Source organism: Leptodactylus fuscus, chromosome 6 (assembly GCF_031893055.1).
Source record: "Leptodactylus fuscus isolate aLepFus1 chromosome 6, aLepFus1.hap2, whole genome shotgun sequence".
In the NCBI taxonomy this organism is placed as follows: Eukaryota; Metazoa; Chordata; class Amphibia; order Anura; family Leptodactylidae; genus Leptodactylus; species Leptodactylus fuscus.
Genome location: NC_134270.1, coordinates 146,526,253 through 146,552,781, shown reverse-complemented (window position 1 = coordinate 146,552,781; position 26,529 = coordinate 146,526,253). Strand labels below are relative to the sequence as shown.

Below are 26,529 nucleotides of genomic sequence, written 5' to 3'. Positions count from 1 at the left end.
CCCATAGAGTCAATGAAGTTAGGCCAGAATCGGTTCTGTCACACAAAATGGCTGAGCTGTTTTTTTCCTAGTATTTTTTGTTGTTAGCAATTTTGACTTGTGGTTTAGAGAAATAAAAGTGGATTAGACAGACTGTCCTTCCCGTCTCGCTGTCGGCAGCGCTGTGACTGATTGGGAGCCTTTATCTCTTCTCTGCAGCAGTGGAATGGACGGGACACAGGTCTCATGGTAACTCGCGTGGTAAATCACAGACGCTTCTCTGCCACGGTCAGCGTCGGCGACACTTCTCAAAGGAGTATAAGCAAATATCGTTGCGTCTTAAGATCAGCCGGAGGTTCCGGGGTGTCCAACTATGCAGAGCTCATTGTTAAAGGTGAGTACCTAGAAGAAAAATCTCATAATATTACTCAGAAGGTGATGTCTTTGTATTCTGTTTTATTCTAACTTACATTTATATACATATATATTATTAGATATAATTATCATTATTATTATTATAGTGTCTCGAACTATATTTTTATTGTAAGTTTAGAATATATGAAGGGTTAATGGTAATTTGCGATCAGAAAATTAGCTCTTTTATAAACCTTTTTTTTCTTTTTTTTGTAAGAATTTTGGATTAGATTTTATATGCTACTCTCCATATGTTTTTAAAGTATTATCCTGCAAATTCTCTCTGTCCACCAAGTCTAATAATAACCAATTCTCTAGGGGTTTTCTTTGCTGCCGTCACCTCTATTACATCATAGACAGGATTACAATATGAGATAACACCACATAACATCCTTGATTGCATACAATACCGATAATAATGATGTCACAGCTTTCACCCTGAACATATCCCATCTAGAAAACTCTCCTATAGTCCTTATTGAGTCCGATCCAGACTACTGGTGCCTTATTGGGCTCAGATTTCTCTTTTTCTGTGTTGGGGATTTTTTAGCTACATCGTGATCTGAATTTGTTGTCCAGCTCCTAAATTAAGTTCACTTGGACTCTTGTTTGTTTTCTATTTTACAGTTATTCCTGGCAGTATTACATGTAAAGATACCAGTAATAGTAATAATGAATGGGAGAGGAGGCAGGCTGATTTATATTGTGCAATCCCACCATCTCCAAGAGAAATGTAAAATGTGCTGCAGCCATAATGGGACTATTAGCAGGAGAAAAACTCATAGGAAACCATGTATAAAGACTTATACAACCATAGAACAAACTTCCTAGCAAGACCTTCTAAGGCAGCAGAGCTCACTCATTATTTTAACTCAATGTACTTGACCTTAGTTTCAAGAAGTGTGGATTCAGAGCCTATATGCCTGTGTTCGTGCACATGGTTCCCTTAGTCTGGACATGTATGTATGTTTCAGAAAAACCTCCTCATCCCTATTGAGTTATTGAATGGGCTCCATTGGCAGTTCCCTTCAATGTCTTATTGAGTTCTTAGTATCCTTGTGCCAATGGTACTAGTTAACAATGGTTCTGTTCCATAAAGTAGAGGATTAGTCAGACATTGGGGCCAATTTAATGGACTGCTCTCTAGTGACATCTTATTGGTCTCATACTCACAATATTAGATTTTTTTTCTATATTTCCGTTCTGTTCTGTAATACAAAATAATTCTGCACATATCTCACTTTCCTCTTCCCTTAAGATGAGTGTGTCTTACCTTGGTATTACTTCTATCTATAGAATGCCTTTCCTAACACTTGCTCCACCAGGAGCATCACCAGGATCTACATTTCTGCTGGTTTTCCTCCACTGCTTTGTCTCTCTGGGACCCTGTTGTCTTTATTTTAGATGGTGTCTATGTCCCAGCAGGTATCTAGAAGCCTCCTTCCCTCCTGCTGTCTTCTCACTTCCATCTTGAACCTCCAACTGTGTGTTACTGTCTTATTATTATTGTCTTCGTTTCTCCACAGCCCTCCTACCGTCTTTTTAGATTTCATCTAACACTTCAGCCCTGGCAATGTTGGTCACAGGTAGAAATGATTGGTAATACGTTTACAGAGAGATTAGTAAAAAAAAATGGGATTATGGGACTTTTTGAAAGCAGATGGTTAGAAAAAATTTCCAGATTAAAACATTAACAGGCAAACTTTAAAGTGACCATAAATATTAGATTATGGTTGGCCAAACCCATTTATTGGCAGTATTGGCCAACCATCTAACGTGTTCACTTCTTACTACCCTCTCCCTATTCAAAACACATGCATGCTTGGCTATACCTAGCATAACTGTGTGTGGGAAGGTCATCAAAGAAGCTTTCAGCCAACAGCTATTGAATGCTCATGGCCACATCATGGATCCACTGAAATTTTGCCTTAATACGTTTTTCTATATGTGTATGCGCATTATTGGTAATTCTGTACATATATGCCTTGCGTTGCTTCTGTATACACAGATTGTACAGTGCTGTGGAATATGTTGGCACTATATGATTGTTATTATGATACATAGAGATGAGCGAACAGTAAAATGTTCGAGGTTCGATATTCGTTTTCGAGTAGCCCCTCAATATTCGACTACTCGAATCGAATATCGAACCCTATTATAGTCTATGGGGGGAAATGCTCGTTTCAGGGGTAGGCAACGTTCGATCAAATTATACTTACCAAGTCCAAGAGTGAGGGTTGGGCTGGATCCTCCGAGCAGTCTTCCTCTTGCAGCGTCCCCGCGGCGTCTTTCGGCTCTTCATTCACTCTGCCAGGCATCGGGCCTGGGCAGAGCCGACTGCGCATGCCCGCACGACAAGCGAACATGCGCAGTCGGCTCTGCCCAGGCCCAATGCCTGGCAGAGTGAATGAAGAGCCGGAAGACGCCGCGGGGAAGCTGCAGGGAGAAGACTTCTAAATGTAGGAGAAGAACCAGCATTGATTGGCCGACTGTATAGCATTCGGCCAATCAATGCTGATTCTGCATCGAACTTTTACATTCAAACAGCGAGTGGTACTTGATCGAGAACGAGTATTTCGAATACCATTGTATTCGATCGAATACCTACTCGATCAAGTACTACTCGCTCATCTCTAATTATACACCATACAGATAGGGTATTACCCTAAGCTTATGTCAATAACCATGATCTTATAGTATGCCCAGTAGACTTCTCCATAGGAATTAGTTGGCCAGATAATCCAGCGGTTTTAGCATGACATTGTGTACAGCCATTGCAAAAAGCAATAAAGACCAACATAACAAGCTTGTATAATGCAATTCTGATTCTCTGCCTCCAAATGCTTCTCGTCCATTGTACTTTACACGTATTATTTGCTCCTTCCTACTGTAATAAGTCTACTCCACTCTCCCAGATGACTATTGTGTTGTCCTATTATACAATGGACATGAATAAATCTGAAGTTGATGCGGCCCTATTAAGCATGTCAGCTAGGGCTATAGTACCATACTGAATATATACTGTAAAAAATGGCACTTTGGAGAGCATTTAATATGTCCGAAGATGCTTATTACTATGGATCATAAAATTTTGTTTACTGGGTTCAAGAGTCTCTGTTAAAGGGAGTCACCAGAACTCAGCATATCAATCTGCAGAAGATTTGGCATGGTTTTCTATGTAAAGGTAATCTATATAGCACAGCTCTGTCTACTATGCGGTGGTTCAAAATGATACTGAATCTCTCTCCCTTCTACTTTAATGAGAAAGAGCTGTAGTACCATTCCAGACCACTACCCAAAGGATGGTGCTGTGCTATATCCAGCTGTCATGGCCTGCTCAATCAGTCTGTGGGTGTGCAGGGTGACAAAAAGTTGCACATTTTGCACAAAAAACCTCAACATGTGCCAAAAATTTTAACTTTTTTCATGCCTTGTACTTCAGAAAAATGGCTAAGGCCCAGTTCACATCTGCATTCGGGTTTCTGTTCGGGAACTCCGCTTGGGAACCCCCAAGATTGAAACCTATATGCATTAAAAAGCGGTTACTTAAAGGAAACCCGCGACCTCATAGACTAAAATTGAGTCCGTGTGGTTTCCGCACAAAACATGCAGAGCGAAAAGTGCTATGGAGTCTGTGGCTTTCCCATCTAACCGCTTTTTAATGCATATAGGTTTCCGTTCATGGGGTCCTCAAGTGGACTCCTCAAACGGAAAGCCGAACGCAGATGGGAACCGAGCCTGAGAAATTATGGTAAGTGAGCCCCAGGTTTAACCAAGGGATCCCCTTTATAATGTCCATATATCCTAAAAAGTGGATATTTTCATGAAGAACTAGTATTTTTTACTTAAAGGGATTGTGATATTGAACACCTAGGTCTATAAAGTCCTAGCTATAACCTTAATGCATTGATCCAGTGGAAGACAACAAAAAAACAGAATATCAACCCAACCCCACAGATAGATAGGTTAAGTTCAACTAAATCCTTGTGAATCAGGGACTCTGTTGCTGAGATAAACCAATTTCGTGAATATGGGGACATTGCCATTGCTCTATAAAGGTAACAGGTGACAAAAATAGCGATATCGTGGCAGCAACGGCAACGATTCACAAGATAACCCTAACCTATCTATCTGGGTTGGATTCATGTGTTGGGTTCTGGTGGTGACAGACTCCCTTTAAATACTATTTCAAAAACCATCCTGATCCTTTGGGTTTCTTATGTTAGTTGTGAATTCATTCATATTCAGCCAGCAGAGCTGTGTCACCGTCCACCTCCATGAGTTATGCAGCCATTTTATCCGGGTATGAATAATTATGAGTTATGGAGTCAGGCGCTGAGGAGATACAAAATATGAGCCCGCTTTATCATAGGTACCACGGTCAACCAGAGGAAGACTTGTAGAGCACTTCCCTGATTTATTAATAGAAGAACAGACAAGCGAGGCAGAGTTATGTGATGAGATGTTTCATGGATATATTAACATATACGCTTTAATATATACTAGGAGTTAAGAAAGAGTCAATTTGTCTCATCTGCGATACAGTGACAGCCTTGAAGGATTGTTAGCCGCCAGGAAGGTTCTTCCACTTTGCAGAGCTTGGCCCCCGTGGTAAACCCCCAGGAGAGAGTTGGGATCTGTGAACTTGTTCCTAATTTTGAGACCCCGAGGTGGGGACACAGCTGGGACAAAGAGACAGACGTCACTCAGCGCTGACAAGATAGTTAGCACATGACAAAATCTTCCTTCCTTCCGTCAAATTATCAAACCTAAAATTATGGATTGTAATTATAGAAATATCGCAAAACTGTGGTTTATGTCATTGTCAATAGAACATGACAACAAGCAGGATACAAAGGGGAAGACAGCAACGAAACTGTAATACTCACTCTGCACTACAAAACCAAGAACGTACCGTAAGATACAAGTGTCTCCAATTATAGTAGATACCGTCCCGATATGGACTTTTTGTGTATGTGGCCCCTGAATGTGACTTGGAACCCAAGGGATCTTCTGACTGATAATGACCCCATCACAATCACTCTGTATGGCCTGGGAGATTCTCTTTGGGTCCCTGGTGTTGCATTAATACATAATAAAGACGTACAGTAGTTCTTTAGTTTGTATAGGGTTCTGCTGGTCATATTGGGGTTGTTTTATGGGGACAACCTCTTTTTTTGTTAACAAGCCTGGCCAGCAATGCAGAACCAGTTTCTGAAACCCCCCCTGTAATCCGATGTTATAGCGAGGGCTATGCTGCAGTTGACCATATATTTCACCAGAAGCAGCGACAGTACACATATATGGCCAACCCTCCGAGAGCATTGAGTAACTTTACATATGCCTTGCTTTACATATCCGGTCCTGATCCTAAGCTAGCTCATGAATTATATCCCATTCTCATTCCACATTCTACTTGCTTCTCCCCAACCCTGAATTCCCATCCCCCCACAGTTCCCTACTGATTTACTGTCTATACTGAGTTATGTTCTTCTTGTTTGCTTTCGCGGCGGTATAGTCTATCTATATCAAGCATAGCGCAGTAATCTGATGTAGAATAAAAACTGACCCATCTAGAAGACCTTCCTTTATATCGGGGTCCCATCTGGGTGACAACTTTAAATAAGGGTCCACTCCTTCCACTGTAAATTGGGATTCAAAGCATAGACCCAGTGGCGTTACTAGGAATGGCGGGGCCCTGTGGCGAACTTTTGACATGGCCCCCCCTCGACCGACACCGATGCCGAAGACCTCGACCGACCCCCTCCTACGCATTCCTGCGCGCTCTATTATGCCCCATAGTGGCCTCTGCACACAGTATTATACCCCATAGTGGCCCCTGTACACAGTATTATGCCCCATAGTGGCCCCTGCACACAGTATTATGCCCCATAGTGGCCCCTGCACACAGTATTATGTCCCTTAGTGGCCCTTGCACACAGTATTATGTCCCTTAGTGGCCCCTGCACACAGTATTATCCCCCATAGTGGCCCCTGCACACAGTATTATGCCCCATAGTGGCCCCTGCACACAGTATTATGTCCCTTAGTGGCCCTTGCACACAGTATTATGTCCCTTAGTGGCCCCTGCACACAGTATTATCCCCCATAGGGGCCCCTGCACACAGTATTATGCCCCACTGTGGACACCCGTAAACAATTATTATACTCTGGGGTCTTTTCAGACCCCAGAGTGTAATAATCGGAGACCCAGGGGGAGAAAAACTTAAAAAAACACTGTTACTCACCTATCTCCCGATTCTGCTGCAGTCCTCCGCTGTCAGCCTCCGCTGTAGTCCATCTTCAATTACATCAGATGTCACATGACCCGGGACGCAGGCTGAAAAGACCCCTGAGTATAATAATAGTGTTTGTGGGGCCCACGGTGTCACTTACTGATCCCGGCCCTGCCAGGATCGGTAAGTAAGTAAGTAGGGCCCGTTACCGGCTGGTAGGGCCCCTAATGTCCTGTGGCAGATTCCTCTGCTGCTATGGCGGTAGTTACGCCACTGCATAGACCCCTATGACATTCCTCTGCATCCCACTCTACTACATTTTTCCCCCTTCCTGCTAAACTGACATTCACTCTGAATTGTCTGCTTAATCAGGATTGCTGGCAAAACTCACAAACGTTTCATACTGCATAGAAGCCTTTGGAGAAGTGAGAAGAGCAAGCAGGAACTAAGTGAGAGAGGAGAGACACATTCTAATGCAGCTAAACAGAAAGTTTCTATCTCACCCTAAGTGCTTTATTCACATCAATATAGATCAATATTTCAGTAAGTATTTTGACTGAGAAAGAAAGAGTAAAACAGAATATCCTATTTTCTCTTTGTGCTGAGGCATCATAGCGAATGGTCTCCACCCACCAGCTCAGGAAGAACTAAAAATTAGAGATAGAGCCATCACAGGGGAAAACTGAAATAGCAGACTTTGTGTTAGTTGTCATGCACACTCACTGGACTACTGATTTTTATTTGTTTTGTTGAAAAATTAGGTATGCTTGCTTTAAGCTTTGTGATTTATCATTGGGTTTCCCATTACTGAGACCAGCACTGATCACAAGAAAAGGGGTCCCATGTACCCCGTCTATAGAGTGATGCTTGTGCAAACCCCCTGCCACTCCAGTTGTTGCACTGGGCTATCACCATTATACATAGTAGCAGCAGTTTGCACTGCAATGGGTAACATGGGACCCTGGTTGTTCATGATTGGTGTGGGTCCCACTAGGTAATAGTTTATGACTATTATCAAGGCCCTGTTTGCCTTCCTTCAAGCTCTGAGCAGCTCTGTCAGGAGGTTTGTGAGTGACTAGCAAGCAAAGGAGCAAAGTTTTCTTCTCCTTTTCTCTCTGTACAATAAAACGCCTTCTTTTTACAGAGTTGTTTTATAACGTCAGCTGTCATGTTCTACCTTGAACAGCGTAGTCCCTTCTGCGGCGTTTGGGCTTCGGTGTAGCCGGTGTCTCTCCCCTGTGCACTACGTCCATTTACCTAAATATTCACACAATTAATTGCGGTTCCGCTGCCTTCACATCACTACCAGCTCAGGTGCGGCTCAATACAATCAATTATTGATCGCTTTATTTCTCAGCGGAGATAATTATCCAGGTATTATTCTGGAGACGCTCAATGTGGACCTGGGAGACAACCATCCAGAACACTCATAAAAATCACATCTTTTATTTATTAGGGGCATGGAGTGCATTATACAGAGCAGCGTGTTCATTATTAGTGTATAGACATTCCGCATCATTAGAAATTGCACAGTTTCATCACTAATAGGATGTAGTGTTGGCTCATTATCAATGCACCAATAATATGTACAGTATGTACAATGTCAGCCCGGAGATACTCATGTATACGGGTAATGCTCCCGGGTATATAATAGTGTCACAAGTGGTACAGAGCAGCACGGCTTTGTACTACTGCTTTATGTTAAAAGGGCGATACCCTCATGTTGATAGTACCCTCAGGAGTCAAATGTGTTACATTTTCCTGCAGCGCCACCATAGGAGGAATCAAACATTGCCTAGTGAATGTTAATATTCATGTAAAGAGCAGATCTGTAAGGACCTCGGCGTGGGTGACACTTTTTGTAGATGTTCTCTGTTCTGGTTTAATGATGAGGGTTCTGGACTGGGGATCAGAATTTCTTAAAGTGTTCTTAACATTACAATAAACTGCATAATTCAATAGTGCAGTGTGTATACATACATAATAACATTATTTCTGGGCAGTATATGACTTACATTCTGCAGTTTTTAGCAGTTCTCCCTCTACAGTCTCTATCTGTAGCTTTCCGTTCTCCCTGGATTGGTGGATGTAAACTAGCTGCCAAACACTGCATACAATAAGAAGAGAAGAATCTGTCCCAGGATCATGCATGACAAATATAGAGAGAACGAACTTATAGTGATGTGATTAAAACACTTTGGTTGTGATAGAAAGCTCTTATTTAGCTCCAGCATCAGCCTAAGATTCTGTTTCTGCTGCTGTCTACCTCTGCTCACTCCTCCACCCTCCCCTCTCCATAGACTACTGTAGACATGTGCAATCTGAGTCATGTGACTTGCAGTCTATCTCGAGATGGATTTAGCAGAATTTTTAGAGACGAAGTCAGTTTAACAGAGAGAAAGGGAGCAGGGAAACATTCTGAAAAGAGCAGAAACTCCCATTAAGATATATTACAAAGTACTATGTACTGTTCATTTATGCGAAGTTTGTTGAAAAGTTAGCGACCATCTGAGGTCGGGGCCCTACAAACACACAGAAATTGCATGGCAAAAAAACATTGCATTTTACCTGCTAAATAGGGTTGAGCCGATCTTGAGATTTCAGGATCGATTTTAAAATCCGATTTCTGATCATTTTCCAGCCGATCCCGATCATGAAAATTGTTTGATCGTCAACCAGGATCCGAACTTTCCCGATCTCTCAACCCTAGTCAATGCTTCTCTATGGGAAAAGTCATTTTTAGGATTGAGCCGATCTTGAGATTTCAAAATCCAATTTCCCATCATTTTCCAGCTGATCCCGATCGCGATCGTGAAATTCGCTTGTTCGACGATCGGGATCCAATCTTTCCCAATCCTGATCGCTCAACCCTACTGCTAAATGGATGGAGGCACAGTACTCTCATGTAGTTATTGAACCAAGATGGCGGGCAGAGCATACGTTGATGGCTCTGCCTGAACCCAAAGAGGGATGCGTGGGATTTCAATTTTCGAAGATGATAACGTCGGCTCCTGGCGAGCGAAGAGGCAGGACAAATGAAGCAGCGGCGTGCTGAAACTATACATAAGCGGCGTTGTGGGGGCTGACAAAGCTGAGCTCTGAGAACAGAGGGCACCCCCCTCCCTGTGCTCTCTCAGCTTCATTTGCATAAACCCAAAAAAACTGGATTAATGTGAAAACGCCAGTGAGGACAGTGGAAATAAGGGTAGGAGATGAATAGCCTTTGTAAAGTCCACTCCTACCAAAAATCCAATGATAGAATCCCTTTAAAGAGTATTCTGGTGATCTCCAGCCATGGCATGTCCATAAAATAAAGCTGTGGTTCCTACCACTGAGACAATTATAAGACATTTGAGTGATCCCTGGATTCCCCGTTGTGCCTTAGGAACCAGATCAAATTATTTGAAAAATAGGGCGATTTTTTGTTTATTCAATTTTTGAGCCACAAATTTACCTTTTTTTTGGGGATTTTCCAACTCTCAACCCATTATGAAGAAAATTGGACAGGGGGAACATAGGCGGTGCCGTTATGATCTGACATTACACTGGAAAACTGAATTATGGCTGAAAAATCATAGATTTCAGATTCTCTCTCACCGCATACCTCTTAATAAATTTGAGGGCTCTTATTCCAGTCCTACAGATAATGAAATTATAAAACAACTTTTCATAAATGAATAATGCTGCTGAAAATAAGAATGTATCTTATTAAAGACATCTGTCTTCTTCTCCACTAATCAGGATAAAATACAGTACTTCTTACATAGAAGTCTATGGAGAGGGGAGGGGGAGGCTGGTGGAGAACACATAAATAGCCACGGTGGGGCAGTTCCGCTACACTGAGCACTCTTTTGACACTGCCCTATCTTTCAAGTCAAGAGTGGACCACTGCACAGAATGAGGCAATAAAATAATTATAAACCCTCCTCCTCCCCCCTCCCTTTCCATAGAATTCTCTCTGTAAGGTAAGAACAGAGACAGATTCTGCATAGATAAACAGAGAAGAAGAGCAGTCTAATAGGTTGAATAGGAAACAAATTTCTCTTATAAGATATATTACAAAATCCCTTAAATTCACATGTACTGTTCATTTATGACATGTTGTTTTATAATTGGAGATGTGCGTTAAGAACGGCGTACATGCCAGCTGTAAAACATCAGACTTGGAAAAATAAGCATCGAATTTCAGATGTTTTTCCCATTATTGACTTTTATGACTACAAAATAGCTTCAAGATCGACGGATTCAGTTGCCTGCCGCTTGGATGTGTCAAGACTGAGCCTTGTTTTTTGGGATGTTTTTAGAAATATTGGGAGAGTCAAGGAGACGCGTTGCCTTGGCAAGTGTACATTTTTTTGTCTGTAATTGCTTTCAGAAAATTGGGTTGTGAAGGTTCAAGCATCAAACCCGTACGCTTTGAATAGTAGGAATTCCACCGAGAACAATAATACATCAAAGTGACTTCATACCTCGGATTATTTGGATTTTTTGGAGAAGACTTCCATTATACAGTCCTATGAAAAAGTTTGGGCACCCCTATTAATCTTAATCATTTTTAGTTCTAAATATTTTGGTGTTTGCAACAGCCATTTCAGTTTGATATATCTAATAACTGATGGACACAGTAATATTTCAGGATTGAAATGAGGTTTATTGTACTAACAGAAAATGTGCAATATGCATTAAACCAAAATTTGACCGGTGCAAAAATATGGGCACCTCAACAGAAAAGTGACATTAATATTTAGTAGATCCTCCTTTTGCAAAGATAACAGCCTCTAGTCGCTTCCTGTAGCTTTTAATCAGTTCCTGGATCCTGGATGAAGGTATTTTGGACCATTTCTTTCTACAAAACAATTCAAGTTCAGTTAAGTTTGATGGTCGCCGAACATGGACAGCCCGCTCTCAAATGATCTGAAAACAAAGATTGTTCAACATAGTTGTTCAGGGGAAGGATACAAAACGTTGTCTCAGAGATTTAACCTGTCAGTTTCCACTGTGAGGAACATAGTAAGGAAATGGAAGACCACAGGGACAGTTCTTGTTAAGCCCAGAAGTGGCAGGCCAAGAAAAATATCAGAAAGGCAGAGAAGAAGAATGGTGAGAACAGTCAAGGACAATCCACAGACCACCTCCAAAGAGCTGCAGCATCATCTTGCTGCAGATGGTGTCACTGTGCATCGGTCAACTATACAGCGCACTTTGCACAAATAGAAGCTGTATGGGAGAGTGATGAGAAAGAAGCCGTTTCTGCACGTACGCCACAAATAGAGTTGCCTGAGGTATGAAAAAGCACATTTGGACAAGGCAGCTTCATTTTGGAAACAAAAATTGAGTTGTTTGGTTATAAAAAAAGGCGTTATGCATGGCGTCCAAAAAGAAACAGCATTCCAAGAAAAACACATGCTACCCACTGTAAAATTTGGTGGAGGTTCCATCATGCTTTGGGGCTGTGTGGCCAATGCCGGCATCGGGAATCTTGTTAAAGTTGAGGGTCGCATGGATTCCACTCAGTATCAGCAGATTCTTGAGAATAATGTTCAAGAATCAGTGACGAAGTTGAAGTTACGCCGGGGATGGATATTTCAGCAAGACAATGATCCAAAACACCGCTCCAAATCCTCAGGCATTCATGCAGAGGAACAATTACAATGTTCTGGAATGGCCATCCCAGTCCCCAGACCTGAATATCATTGAACATCTGTGGGATGATTTGAAGCGGGCTGTCCATGCTCGGCGACCATCTAACTTAACTGAACTTGAATTGTTTGTCCAAAATACCTTTATCCAGGATCCAGGAACTGATTAAAAGCTACAGGAAGCGACTAGAGGCTGTTATCTTTGCAAAAGGAGGATCTACTAAATATTAATGTCACTTTTCTGTTGAGGTGCCCATACTTTTGCACCGGTCAAATTTTGGTTTAATGAATATTGCGCATTTTCTGTTAGTACAATAAACCTCATTTCAATCCTGAAATATTACTGTGTCCATCAGTTATTAGATATATCAAACTGAAATGGCTGTTATAAACACCAAAATATTTAGAACTAAAAATGATTAAGATTAATAGGGGTGCCCAAACTTTTTCATAGGACTGTATTACTTTATATCTCTGCCCTTTAATATAATGTTATGTATTTAATATCCAGTTTTCAATTCATGGTTTAGTATTACAAAATGTAACCAAATACTGTCTGTCCACATTTCTTAATGGTCATGTCCTTCCCTCTCTGTCCCACCAGAACCACCAAAGCCTATTGCACCCCCTGAACTTTTGGCAGTAGGAGCAACATATTTGTGGATTAAACCAAATGCTAACTCAATCATCGGCGATGGACCGATTGTCCTGAAGGAAGTGGAATATAGGACTACATCGGGAAGTTGGGCGGAGACCCATGTCATGGATGGACCTACATACAAGTTATGGCACTTGGATCCAGATGTGGAGTATGAAATACGTGTCTTGTTAACTCGTCCGGGTGAAGGTGGCACTGGACCACCAGGACCTCCTCTCACGACGAGGACAAAATGTGCAGGTGGGTTGTTGTTTAGTTATATGTATATTGTATGTTTGCTCATATCAGATCACTCAATGTACTGCCTGGTGGGCGGTAGTATTTCATGAAAGGACCTACAGTATTGGTCAGCTTCTGATTTCCGCTTCAATATTTTTGCAATTTTTCTCCCTTCTCAAAGCCATATCCTACAGTGGGCAATAAGGAGTGGGCAACTATAGCATCAACGCCACAAAAATCAACCGCAAAGCTTATTCTAACCCATTTTAGACTTCAGGGGATTCTACAATTTTTTCTTTTCATTCTTCCATTGTTTCATTTCTAAAGCCTTACATTTTTTATTCTCTGTCAACATTTCTAACTGTTAATGTGTGACAAGTTGTGTTTTTAGTTGGCACCATTTTTGAGGGGGCTCCCCATTTTGGAGGGACTACATGAAAATCCTGAAATACTGCAATTATTTTATGGCTTTTGTTGGTTTGACATTTGTATGCTAACTTCTTCTGTGAGGCTTTACAATTACAGCTATAAAAATGTGTCTAGTTTTTGTTATATTTTACTACTTTTAGAAAGTAAAAAAAACTTTAAAAAGCCGTGCAAGGGCCTCCTTTCTTGTGGGAGGAGCTGCAGTTTTATTTGTTCCATTTTGGGGATATGTAGCACTGCCTGGTAGTAGCCACCAGCATCCTCTCTCCACACTGCTCTACCAGACTATGGGTACTGTGCACCAGTCTCTGCCCACAGGATGATGAGCCTTCCAGACTATGGGCACTGTGTGCCAGTTTCTACCTACAAGGTTATGCTCAAGGGTGTAACTTGAGGGGGTACAGAGAGTGCAGTCGCACCGGGGCTTGGGAGCCTTAGGGGGCCCATAAGCACTGGCATCAGTATTGAATTTGCTGCTTCCATTTGGCCATAAACCAAGGAAACCCCCAGATCCCCCTAACCACACTAAGGTGGATTAAACGCCTTAGCTCCCGTAACCATCACTATCAAGGTAGGGGGCCCTGGACAAAAGATTGTACCGGGGCCCACAAGACTTTAGTTAAGCCACTGGTGGTGATACACCACCTGTAATTTATTCTCAATCCACCCCTTGCTATATAAGGTATCTTTCTTCTGTAAGATGCCTGAACAATCAGGTTCTACTTTCTAGCTTGCACGCTCATATGATTCTGTTTATTTTTCTGTTCTTACTTTGATTGTCCATGTTTTGACCTATGTTTGTTTACCCAACTCTGAACTTGTTCCACCTGTCCAAACCTCAGCCTCTTTACAGTATGGACCCTGAGCTCCCTGAGTCAACCTTTGACCCCTGCCTGTCCTGACATCTGCTTGTCTACTGACAACAACTCTGTCGGTTCCTCTTGGTGACACACACTGGTGTCTCTTGACCCACGTGGGTCAGCCAGCACTAAACTTACTCTAAGAGGTAGCAACATGGTGGTTGGAAGAATGGCATTTAATGATCTAATTTGTACTGTAGATCCCAAGCCAAGGGTGGGTGATCCTCCCAGTCTTTGTTTCAGCTTAGCATCACATTGATTTGGCCGAGGAACCAGTGTAAAGGTCATTTCTCCAAAATGTCCCAGGAGATGTTTATCAATAGGACAAAATCAGGATGCATGTTGCTTGTTTTACTTTTAATAGCCTACATGGCCTGCAACGTCTCCGGATTTGTTCCCATTGCACATGTTTGTGATGTCATTGGTCGGCATTTGCAAAGAGAACAAGCAATATTGATAATTCTCAGACAACTATTACTAACCACAGTGATAGGGGGATATCGTCACTCCTTGGGGAGAGACCACCATATAGGTGTGTGGAGACTTATTAAGCTTTAGCACTCCACTTTGCAAGGGACCATGGGAAGAATATGCAAATCTGTCTTCCATGATGTAATTAGGAAGTCAGGTGCCTCAGTGTTGCAAACCAATAGAGGGCGCTCACTGGAATGTGCAAGCCTGTCTTCCCTGATGTAATTAGGAAGACAGAATCTCAGTGATATAGCCCAATAAAGGCTGCTCCCTTTAACATCATGCTCAACCTTCCAAGAGGCCTTTGTTTTGCAATGATGCTGGGATTATTACCAGGTATAGTCTCTCAACCGAGGACGGCCGTTTCGATGTTATTGCATCTCGTCAGCCCGGTGTAGAGAAGACTAACCTGGTAGAGGTGAGAGGCTTAGACAGGGTTAGGGGGATATCGTCACTCCTTGGGGAGAGACCACCATATAGGTGTGTGGAGACTTATTAACCACAGAGATGGCATTCCAAGTCATATCATGGCATGTATTTCTATGTGTGTCGCCCATACCCAAGAAGAGTAGACTTAACATACTTACTGGACATATTATTTATCATAGAAAATGGAAGTGGCCAACTGAGGTCGGTCACCCATTTTCCGCCAAAAGGAGCCCATACAAAGCTCAAATTGTAGACCGCTTTTCTAAAAATTGGTAGAATCCAATCAACAATTCATTAAATGTCATGCACCCTATAAAAAGAACAGTCTGCTCTATTTTTGCTGTAACCCAGTTGTAATAAACATTCGTCAATATGTTCTCAGTACTAAAGTATAAATATTAAATGTAACTACTCAGCATATTCACTTTCGGCATCATTAAATTCTGATTCACAGTATATATATATTTTATAACGCAAGCCTGATACACATTATCGAAACGGCAAATGATTTGATGCCGGGCACGACAACTATAAAAGGTCAAAAAGTACCAACCCCAAACCCCTAAGCCTGGAATAGCATGTCAGAAGTGCCATATGGAGAATGCAAATCCTAAGCCGGGTACTCTGTGTACTCAGCATCATTACCGAGTCTGGCTGCCATTGTGTATGGACACCTAACATTCACTACACAAATAATTTGCTTTGGCTTTGTAGTGTCGAACCATTCTATTATATACAGGCAGTTGTTATTATAAGTAGCTGTCATTGAGCGGCTGAAGAGCTATGATTTAATATCATGACCTTATTCCCATAACCATTTTTTTCCAAGACCCTACCTCTGGTGTTATAGCGCAAGATTTCTCGGCTCGGATCTAATGCACATTAAAAAGCTTTTTTTCCTGCTAATAAATAGACATTTAGAAGTAGATTCAAGAGGTCTCTTTAGGATGCTATAGAGGGAGGGGGCAGACAGTGGCAATATTTGGTAGCTGGAGGTATGTGACAGCTATAATTGGTGCAAGGCTTCAGGCTGCCACTTATTGTTAAGTGCTGTCTCCAACCTTCTACGCTGAGTACCAAGTATCACTTCATGTCTCCATCCCACTCACGGTGTGGGGTGCCAAGTTGAAGTAACCTGCGCACTCCGTTTCTGTTACTTTATCAAGAAAATAAGGGAGGGCATGCTGCTTTTCAATTACCTTCATGTGTTACAAACTAACCTTTTTCGCAGAAGCTTTCTACCACTAGACGGCTGCCACCAACTGCTTTTAATGGAAATTTTAGGTGCCCCTGGAATCCATGGCGCTGCAAGGTAATTGCAATTTGCAAATGACCAGTCATATAGCTCTCTGTAAATGTCTTTCATTCCGTACACGGGTCTCAACAAAGGCCCGATTGGTGCAAGGCATGCCTGAAATATCAAGAGGCCTCTTAATAAGTCAGGCACAAGCCCGTGCACCGGAATGGCATTGCACACCAGTCCGAAACGGGTGTAACTTGGGCTAGAAAACTGGCTGAGAAAGGGAATGCAGCAAATGTAAGGCACAATATCACCTAAGGAATAGGAGGTCAAATTCACAATACATAGCATTGTTCTATGTGCTTTGGAGGAGGTCAGTGCTCCAGAGGGGAGCACATAACTTTACAATAAAGCTGTCAATAAGCGATTTAGTAACATTACACTACACAAAGTCTGATTTTCAAGCAAATTTTACTTCTATAAAGAACCTTTCTCATTCCTTCCTACGGCCCAGCGATTCCCTTGGCGTCTCTGCTTTCCCTCCACCACTTGGCTTCTGATTTTTACACCTCTGTGCTTCATACTCAATTTCAATCCAGTTCTCTGTCAGTAACCTCTGTATATTTTACAATCCGTGTGTTACTGTTTCTTTTTATCTTATCTGCATGTTAATGTCTCATCTCTATTTTTGCTTTATTCCCCATGATATCTCACTATGTGTTTTTCTCCCTCTTCTGTTCTGTGTCTGCTTTACTCCCTCATCCCTAATATACCATGCACTTTAAAGCTTTGCATCTCTTCCATTATCATACAATTATGACAATGTTGAACATTTCTTAAGGGAAATTGCCCAGAAGTTCAGTTTAAAAAAGTTATTTTAAGTGTTTTTAAATGAGAAATATTATTTGCACGTCTTATCTGACTTAAAGGATCATGACAAAAGTTACACGTCTTGTGTGTATGTCTCCGTACAGCTCGGTAATGCCATTGGCATAGAGTGTTGTTAACTTTTTGCCCTTGCTCTAAAAATCAAAGGTGGATTCTGGATTCTAATTGGTTAATTTGAGAACTTATGTCCTTTGGGTAACTCTGGGGCATGACCACGGTCTACATCTATATGTAGTTAGTGTCAAGGTGGCCATTCACGTTGACGGTTGACCATCCATTGAATGAACATTTTAGGCTAGATTGTCCATTGTAGTCCTCAAATTGGCCATACATGTTCAATGACGGTGGATGAAGGACAAATGACCTTCCAGGGAATGTTCTTTTATGGAATACCAACTATTGGGCAAACATTTTATATATGGTGACTCCTTTAAATAATAGATTGTAACAAAATCATCATTCATAGTTAAATTTCAGCAAACGATCGATCATATTGGATGAAATCTTCCATTTTAGATCAAAGTGCATGGTTCACATTGATCTGATCCTCATTTCATTCAATTTATGATTAGCTAAAGTGGGACAAGTGGGTCTATATGGACATCTTTTATTTGTTCCATCTCATAACTAGTCTTTGTAACTCTCAAATGGTTTCCATACATGTTGGAGAAAAGTAGGTCGAACCCAATGATTTTGTCTGACATATCTTATGTGTATGGCAAAGTCATAACCCTCTCCTAACAGATAATGGGTGAAAGAAGATCAGACAGGCTGGTCATTTGTCCTCAGTAGACATAAGTTGCTCTAGAGTTGTCTGTCAGGGGCTTATTCCACACTCCCCATTGATGTTGGGCTTATTTAACTCTCCCCATTGATAAGGGGGCTTATGCTACTCTCTCCATGCTTAACCAAACCAAACTTACACATGTAGGAGAATTATTTAGGAATAGTTCTCAGCCAAACAAGTTTTGGGTTGACAGGTATTGACGACCACTTCACGGTCATTCCGTTTCTATTCTTTTCAATACTATATCCATTATGTTGGCTTTACAATTTTCTAATTTTGTTATGAGAGGAGAATAAGAGACTTGCCAAAGATCTCTGATGCCTCTTGGGCAAACAATAGGATCAGACAGGTTGAAATCTCTGAAGGCAAATATTAGGGGGGGGGGGGGGGGGAGGCTGCTAGTCGGCATAAACATTGTCATAGAACTTACTATATAATCTCTCTCATTTAGTAGATCACATTAAAATGTTTTTTGTTTTTTTTTTAAACAAAATACTCACAAGTTGCATTAAAATATATCTCATATTTCCATGGCAGAACTCTAAGGTTGGCATTCACATATGTCCACAGATCTGCACAAGGATTAGCCCATTTGTGATTTAATAGAGTTATCACTAGGATTGAGCGATCGTGTTCGGAAAAGATTGGATTCCGATCGGCGATCGAGAAAATTTCACGATCGCCATCGGAATTCCGAACACGATCTTTTTATGTGGGATCGAGATCGGTCATTTTTCCCACAATGCATTGCTTAGCCTTCACACTATATATATACGCTGTATATTCAGTGTGAAGGCTCCGCTGCAGTTCCATAGGAATGAATGGAAGCAGCCGACACACAGCCTTAACCCCCTGTGCGCCGGCTGCCTCCATTCATTCGAATGGAAGGCTAAACTAAATCTCTAGCAGCTACTTACCTCTAGAGATGGCTGCTCCGGTGCCCTCCTTCTTCTTGCCTCGCTGTCCCGCCTCCCAGGTTACTGTTTAAAGCGCTAGGTAGGCGGGTCTTGTGGCTTAGTGTGGGCGGGTACAGGGCGGGGAGACGTGACGTCTCCCCTCTCAGTACCCGCCCACACTCTCCTAACCCGCCCACACTCTCCTAACCTGGCAGGGAGGGGGCAGCGAAGGAAGAAAAGCAGTGTGGAGCAGCAGCGAGGCGAAGAATGAAGGCACGGGGCACAGGACCAGCCATCTCTGGAGGTAAGTGGACACCAGGGGGTAGGATTGATTTTAAAATCCGATCTCCGATTAATAAAAAAATCCCATTGACTTGCATTGGGATCGGAATTGGGATCGAGATCGGGTTCAAATGAAAAATGATCGGAAATCGGATTTTAAAATCGATCCTGAAAAGTCAAGATCGGCTTAACCCTAGTTATCACTTTTCTATATGGAATCTGCCCAAAATATATTTCATGCTCCTTATTTCCACTGCAGTTTTTTTTTTTTTTTGCAAACGTCTAAACTTTTCCATTGCATGTGAATAGGCGTAAAGAGACTGCATACATATGCATATCAGATTTAACATACATTTCAACATGGAACATGTCCTACAGTGTTACCAAATTTATAAAATGACTTAGCTGCCCATTGATCTCCTCTGCAGCAAGGCTTCACTCACATTTGCATTGGAGTCTCCGTAACAGCAAAAATATGGCAGAGAGAAAAGTTGGTAAACCGGCAGACTCCCATGTCAGTGTGTACCTGATGTTTTAGTAGTTGGGCTCTCCATTGTTCAGGTTTCGCAACAGATACGAACGATGGAGATTATGGCACAAGCGTGAACCTAGCCTAAGGGTCAATTCATCCTGTTGTAGTCTATTGCAGCCACCATAATGCCTGTAGAAGTTTGCAGAGAGATCAACGCATATGCCAAACTTTTGCTTTCATGAAAAGGACCTTTCACCACTTCCACTAACTACTATCCTTTGTGTCCTTTAATAGGTCCTGCTCTACTGATTCCAGCACACTTGGAATTGTTTTCTCTAACCCCCACCATTCCCGAGCAATCATTCCTGTTATTTTCAGCACAATTATGTTCTCTACTGTCAGATGGGCAGCCCTGAGCTGGAGAAGACAAACAGGGACCACCCACCTGACAGCTGAGAGCATAATGGTTCTGAGACTAACAGTAACAATGGTTCGGGAACAAAGGGAGCTAGAAAAATAATTCCAACTGCACCAGAATCAGAACACATTGAAGGATACAAAGAGTTGGTGTTGATGGGGCAGTGAATGGTCCTTTTTCATTTTGCTTTCTTGGGCACCATGAACCAGTTTTCTTGCAAAGTTCAGATTATAAGATCCCATTAAATGTGGGTCTAACAGTAGGGCGTAACTATTCAGCCATTTTTTTGACACTTCCTACAGATTTCACCCAGTAAGGCTTTAGTAGCTTACTTTCTGTTTTCTTTTTTTTAGCAGATGACGACTTTTTTATCCATACTAGCTACGCTATTTCTTTATATTTTCTCTGTCCTCACTTGTGATCTGATATCTCTGTATAGGTCTCATTACTTATCATGTCATATTTGATATACTGTATCCCGCCAGCCGGGGATAGAAATAGACTTGACAGACTAGTTAGAAGGGCCAGCTCTGTCCTGGGGGTCCCCTGGACCTAGTACAGGTGGTGGGTGACAGAGGGATACTGTCCGTGGTGAGCTCCATGCTGGAGACCAATTCCCATCCCATGTATGAGACCGTGACAGCACTGGGCAGTATTGTCAGTGACCGACTGCTTCACCCCAAGTTTGAGAAGGAGCGATATCAGAAGTCCTTCCTCCCAACCGCGATCAGGCTTTATAATCTACATTAGACTAACGCTAGGTTCACACCTGCGTTCTTCTTTCCATTCTGTGCTTTCCGTCTTCTGCATGGCAGAAGACGGAAAGCACAGACCGGGTCCGGCCGTGAGCGGCAGTGAGCGTTTTAGGCTCTCCGCTGCGAAACCGGATTTTTTTTATCCGGACACAGAGTACTGCATGTCCGACTCTGTGTCCGGATTATAAAACCCGGTTTCGCGGCGGAGAGCGCAAAACGCTCACCGCCGCTCACGGCCGGACATCTCTCTCACCCATTCAAATGAATGGGTGAGAGAGACTCCTGCAGGTTTCCGTCTCCTGCCTCTGTTTTAGGCAGGAAACGGAAACCTGCAGTACGGAGAGGGCGACGCAGATGTGAACGAGCCCTTAGTGAAGATCACTCCGCACAGAGATCTAAATGATCCTGAAGTCTTTCTTTTCTTCTTAGTTGCTATGACTCCTAGTATCTTTTCTATCTGCTATTCTGAGTTTGTATGTGTTCCTTCTTGTAATATATTCCCCATGGTGTAATATAATTTCCCAATGGTTGGATTATTTTATCTGATTTTATGTGTGACATCTATATCATTTTTTGTAACTTGATTATATTGTATGCCATCGTGGCCCTTGCCCCTTTTCCTTTTTGCTCCTCTATCCCCTTCTTTCCCTGTCTATCTCGCTCGCTTTCTTGCTATGTTCTAACACTCTTGTGTGTCTCATCTCCTGTCTCCCCTCTATTACGTTGTTCTGCTTATCCTCAATGTTTCTCATTTCCTATCATTGTGTTGTATGGCTCTTTATGTACCCCATCCACTGTAGTGTTCTGTGTATCTCCATCCCGTCTCTGACTATTTTCTATGCTTCCCTTCTCTCGCTGTGTGCTATTGCTGCCATTGTTTCTTTTTCGAGCTCTGAATATTTAAAGATGCGCCTCGCAATCTCCGCGTGTATTTATACTCGCTGTCAATATATGCAAACCCTGTGTACCAATTTATACTTCCTGCTTATTGAATTCGGAGTTTGCTATTTTATAGAGATATTTTCTGTAACTACTAGGTGCAGAACACCCAATCCCCGGTGCTTGTGCCCAGGGGGGCTTCAAAGGCTGCGAACGACAGCATAATATATTATATTTACCCATCATTTATAGATATGCATATGGTTATTGATATATATGCATGTATTAATATGTATGGCTACATATCTGTATGCACATATTTTACATTTTCTTCCATTGGTGACTATATTATATATGAGATGTTCATGAACACTTTGTCAAAGGACCCAGAATAGTTAAACACCTGCATTTCCTGCTTCGCACCCCCCATCTTCCCCCAGTCTCCTGGATTCGTGCGGTAGGAGAGGGAGGCACTGGGACTAGGATCCCTGCAGGTAAAATGAGGTGTATTTATTGTAATGAGGGGAGTCTAGTGCCGTCTTTCTGCAGAGAACCGATGCACCATGCCGCGTCCAACACAATGACTACTCCCTGGGAAGCCACTCTCTCTTTCGCAGCCCCACCCCCCAACCTACTCAGTGATTGGGAACAAGATTTTCTCCTAATAATATAGTGGAATATAAAATGCTACATTAACCCATTCAAAATAACTTAAAACAGGCTTGCTGTATATTGTGGTTTACGTATCAATTACATAGGTCTCCGCATAGACTGATTGCGAATGTCTATTCCACCATTGTGCGTTTTCCCTTTAGATATGGATTAATAAGTATTCACTCAGGAAATGAAATTGCGCTTTATAGTAATAATCACACAATGCCCTCATTGACATCTCTAAGTGCGTATTTGTATGGGGAAACCGTACTGTGCACTTAACACCAATACATGTAAAGACTTTCTTCTGAAGGAAATTACAATCTAAACAGTAAATGCATCTGTAATATGGGAGATTATATGGAAATCGCAATCCCGCTTCTTAACGTTTCTGCCCATTGTTTCCATTGGTTTTCTATTGTATGTGTCACCTATACCTCCGGTTTTTGATATGAATGGACTTTATCATCGATAAAGTTCTAATGTAGCAAATTCACCAAATCACTCCTAATGCAAGGAGGCACAAGAGCGACTCAACCCAAAAATTGAACTCCTTGCCATCATTCATTGAACCTGTCAATCAACTATAGATCAGTTACGGGCAACTCGACTCTGTGGGGGCTTCCAATGTGCTACTGACTCTACCAAAGGACTGTGCATCACATTGAGCCAGAGCCATGTTAAGATTGAAACTTTTTAACACCTGAATTTGTGGAAAACTTATTACACTTCCGATTCCGGCTCCATTCAGAGAGAAGTCCGCTTGGGGACCTCATGAACAGAAGCCTAATCTGCTTAAAAATTGGTTACCCACAGAATCCTTCAGACCCCATAGGCTATAACGGGGTCCCCGGCCCAAAAAAGGCAGAAAATGCTTGCAGGACTTTTCTCTCTGAATAAAGCGGATTCGACGATCGAAACCCCGAACAGAGACAGGGCGCAAGTGTGAACCTAGCTTTATACAATCATGTATGTTTTATAAAAGGAGACCTGTACAAAAAGCCCAGTGACATACATAATCTGATTTTTTGGTGTTTTGTTTATCCAAATGTGTTCAGCTATTCCAAAGATATAAGCCATTTTAGTATTGATGTAAATTAAGGTATACTAATCAGTGAACTACCTTAAATAGGAGGGTGTTCAGTTCCCTCTATCCTGAAGAGAGGAGACTGGTAGTGGAAGTTGGAGTGTTATAGCTAGGAAGACGAATTCTCAGCTACAGCAGTGTAGAGATGGCCCATCACCATGCTCACAATGTGAACTTTATTTGAGGGTAATTTTGGATGAACCTCACAGCTATGATCCAATCTGAGTCACAGGTCAGGTTGGACACATTTTTTACAATCTACAATTTCCAACCTGGGTATTGCTGATAATTTTGGGGGGTTTGAGAGACTTCTACTGTGGGGAAGAGGTGTTGCTGTTTATGTTACCTGCCTCTCTTGAGTCTTCAATCTTGTATCCACCATCAATGGCATTACATCCATCATCTGGCTTAGGGAGGTGGGGAAGAACCCCACAGGATACTGAGACACCATCTTCCACTCTGCAGGCCCCATCTTCATTGCACCATCCATGGTATGTTCTGGAGGGATGGTTGAAACAACTACAGCCACCATGAGCCCATCCTTGACCAACTACAACTTCCAACCTCACTGTCTACCTCTAGAGGGTTGCTAAAGATGTGCTAAGGGGTGTCGGCTAAACCAGTGACACTCTATGTTAAAAAGTTATGTTTCTGAGTTTTGATTCCTCAACAATACTAAGGTTCTGGCTGGCTGGGTTAGATACATTTTAGGTAGTTGTTGGAAGCTACAGAGACTATGTTGTCTAAACCTAGAAATGAATCATAAAAGGAAAACAAGAAATATAGTTGCCTGTACTGTTTCTGTCTTGTGAAAATCCAGAAGATTAGCACAGGTGTAATCTCTGGCTGGTGGCCACCAGAGGAGGTCCTTATAAAATTGGGTGGAGCTTAACGATCTATTTCTGTGGGGGGAGATTAAATATCTAGTTCAGTGACTGCAAGACAACTAGATGGAGCAGGGAGGCTCCTGCTCCATCTAGTTGTCTTGCAGTCACAGAACTGTGAGGAGGAAAAGGGAAATGGCTTTTGGGACACACAAGGAAGATTTATTAATATATTTCTCAGTTTTATCTGTAATGCAAAACAAAATAGGACCAAAGAAAGATTTTGATTTGTGTCCCTTTAAATTCACACTGTCACTCCATAATAGCCGTGTCTGGGGGCTCATATTTTGCAACCATTTTCTTATTGTTGCTCCAATACCGAAAAAACATTAGGTAACTTTGCATATAGTCTTCTAAAGAATCCTGTAGTTTTGTATATACATCTCCAGCGAATGTTAGTGTCTCCGCAGTTGCGGGCAACAAACTCTGCATGTGGTCTCATTCTGCATCAAGTTATTCCTTCATTAAAAATATTGGAAATTTCATTAAACGAATGTTCAAGGGAAATAACAATATCCTTAAAGCATCTAAACATGGATGGCCTAACATTAAAAGAAAAAAAATATATAGTCATCTCTATCACTCTGATTCTAATACTGCCCAGGGGTCCACTGCTCAATGTCTAACACACACGGAAAATGCATGAAAATGCCCATTAGGCCAATCACTGTCTACGGTGGGTCACTGCCTCGAGCAATCTCCCTGCATTTCAGGTAGTGGTATCAGGCACCTTAGGGGAGCATTGGAACTGGAGCAGCAAAGGCGGCCAAGGAAAGGTGAGCAAATTTTTTTATTTTTTAGGGACCTGTTTTGTGCAGCTGCTATAAGTACACTGTATTTTATTTTCCTAGACAAGCTCTTTAGTCTAAGGTCCCACATTGCTGCAAAAATACAGATTTTTGTGTTAGATTCTGATGCGTTGTTTTGAGCCAAAGCCAAGAATGGGTAAAAAAGGAATGGGGAATAAATAGGGAGCTCTTATACTTCTACCTTCTGCTCAATCTACTCCTGGCTTTGGCTCAAAAACCACAGCAAAATCTTCAAGTACTAGTTCTATGGATGAGTACTGTCAAAGGGGCATTCCTCACAGGTCAGCATCATGGCTGGGCAGTAAGGAACGCCCCCTCTGACAGTACAGGACTCTGGATGAGTACAGTCAGGGTGGGGAGCGGTCCTCACAGTCTAGCTACACTAATAGGAGCGCCTATCTGACAGTGGGCCGCGATCAGTAATGGCCCCAGGGCAGATAATGGGAAAGCCAACAGTGCGCTAGCGATCTCAGCCCACTGTCAGAAGGGTGTTTCTCACAGTCTAGCTGCCCCCCTGACAGTACTCATCCATAGACTAGTACTGGGGGGATGTTCCTCACCGCTTTCTATAAATCCACATGTGCCCAAGGACATGAAAGGTCTTCTTTAAATAACCTAGAGGAAGTCCAAAAAGTCTGCCCCACAATATTGATATCTCCTTTTTTGGGTACCCTGTATTAATGTTTGCTTGTGAATACTATCTGCTATTCCTGTAATCTGCATTTGTATCACCTCCATATTCCATACTTGTTCTTCCTTTCAGAAGTTACTCATACAGTTGATATGGAGTCTTGAGAGCAATGTTCTCGGTAGAAAATATATGAAAAATGGTCTGCTTCAGAAGAAAGAGAGCTGTTTCTCTAATGCCTCCTAAAAGGGAAACCACATAAAGGAGTTACTAGAGAGACCATGTTCTTCCTTCAGAAGAAGAGCTAGTTTGTATAGCATAAATCTAATAGTCAAAAAGGCACAAAATGAAATAAAATCGTGTTTTTCTTCTTTTTATTTGTTCATTTTCTTTCATTCTATTTTTATTTGATATTAAAATGATATCAGAAAATTCAGAAATGTACGGACCCCAGGAACTAAGTTCTGCACCTGGCTGTAAGACAACTGGCTGCAGCAGGAGCCTCCCCAATGCGTTCTG

The 26,529-nt window shown here is 42.0% G+C and overlaps 1 protein-coding gene across 7 annotated transcripts in view; it reads left to right on the top strand.

Annotated features, from left to right (window-relative positions):
• The window catches only part of PTPRT (protein tyrosine phosphatase receptor type T), a 265,207-nt gene that overhangs the window by 140,377 nt on the left and 98,301 nt on the right, over positions 1-26,529 (top strand). For all 7 annotated transcript variants that reach the window (XM_075277527.1, XM_075277525.1, XM_075277524.1 and 4 more), the window contains exons 6-7: positions 199-373; positions 12,873-13,166. In XM_075277527.1, coding sequence (XP_075133628.1) covers positions 199-373; positions 12,873-13,166 — 469 coding nt within the window. The remainder of the gene's footprint in view (positions 1-198; positions 374-12,872; positions 13,167-26,529) is intronic.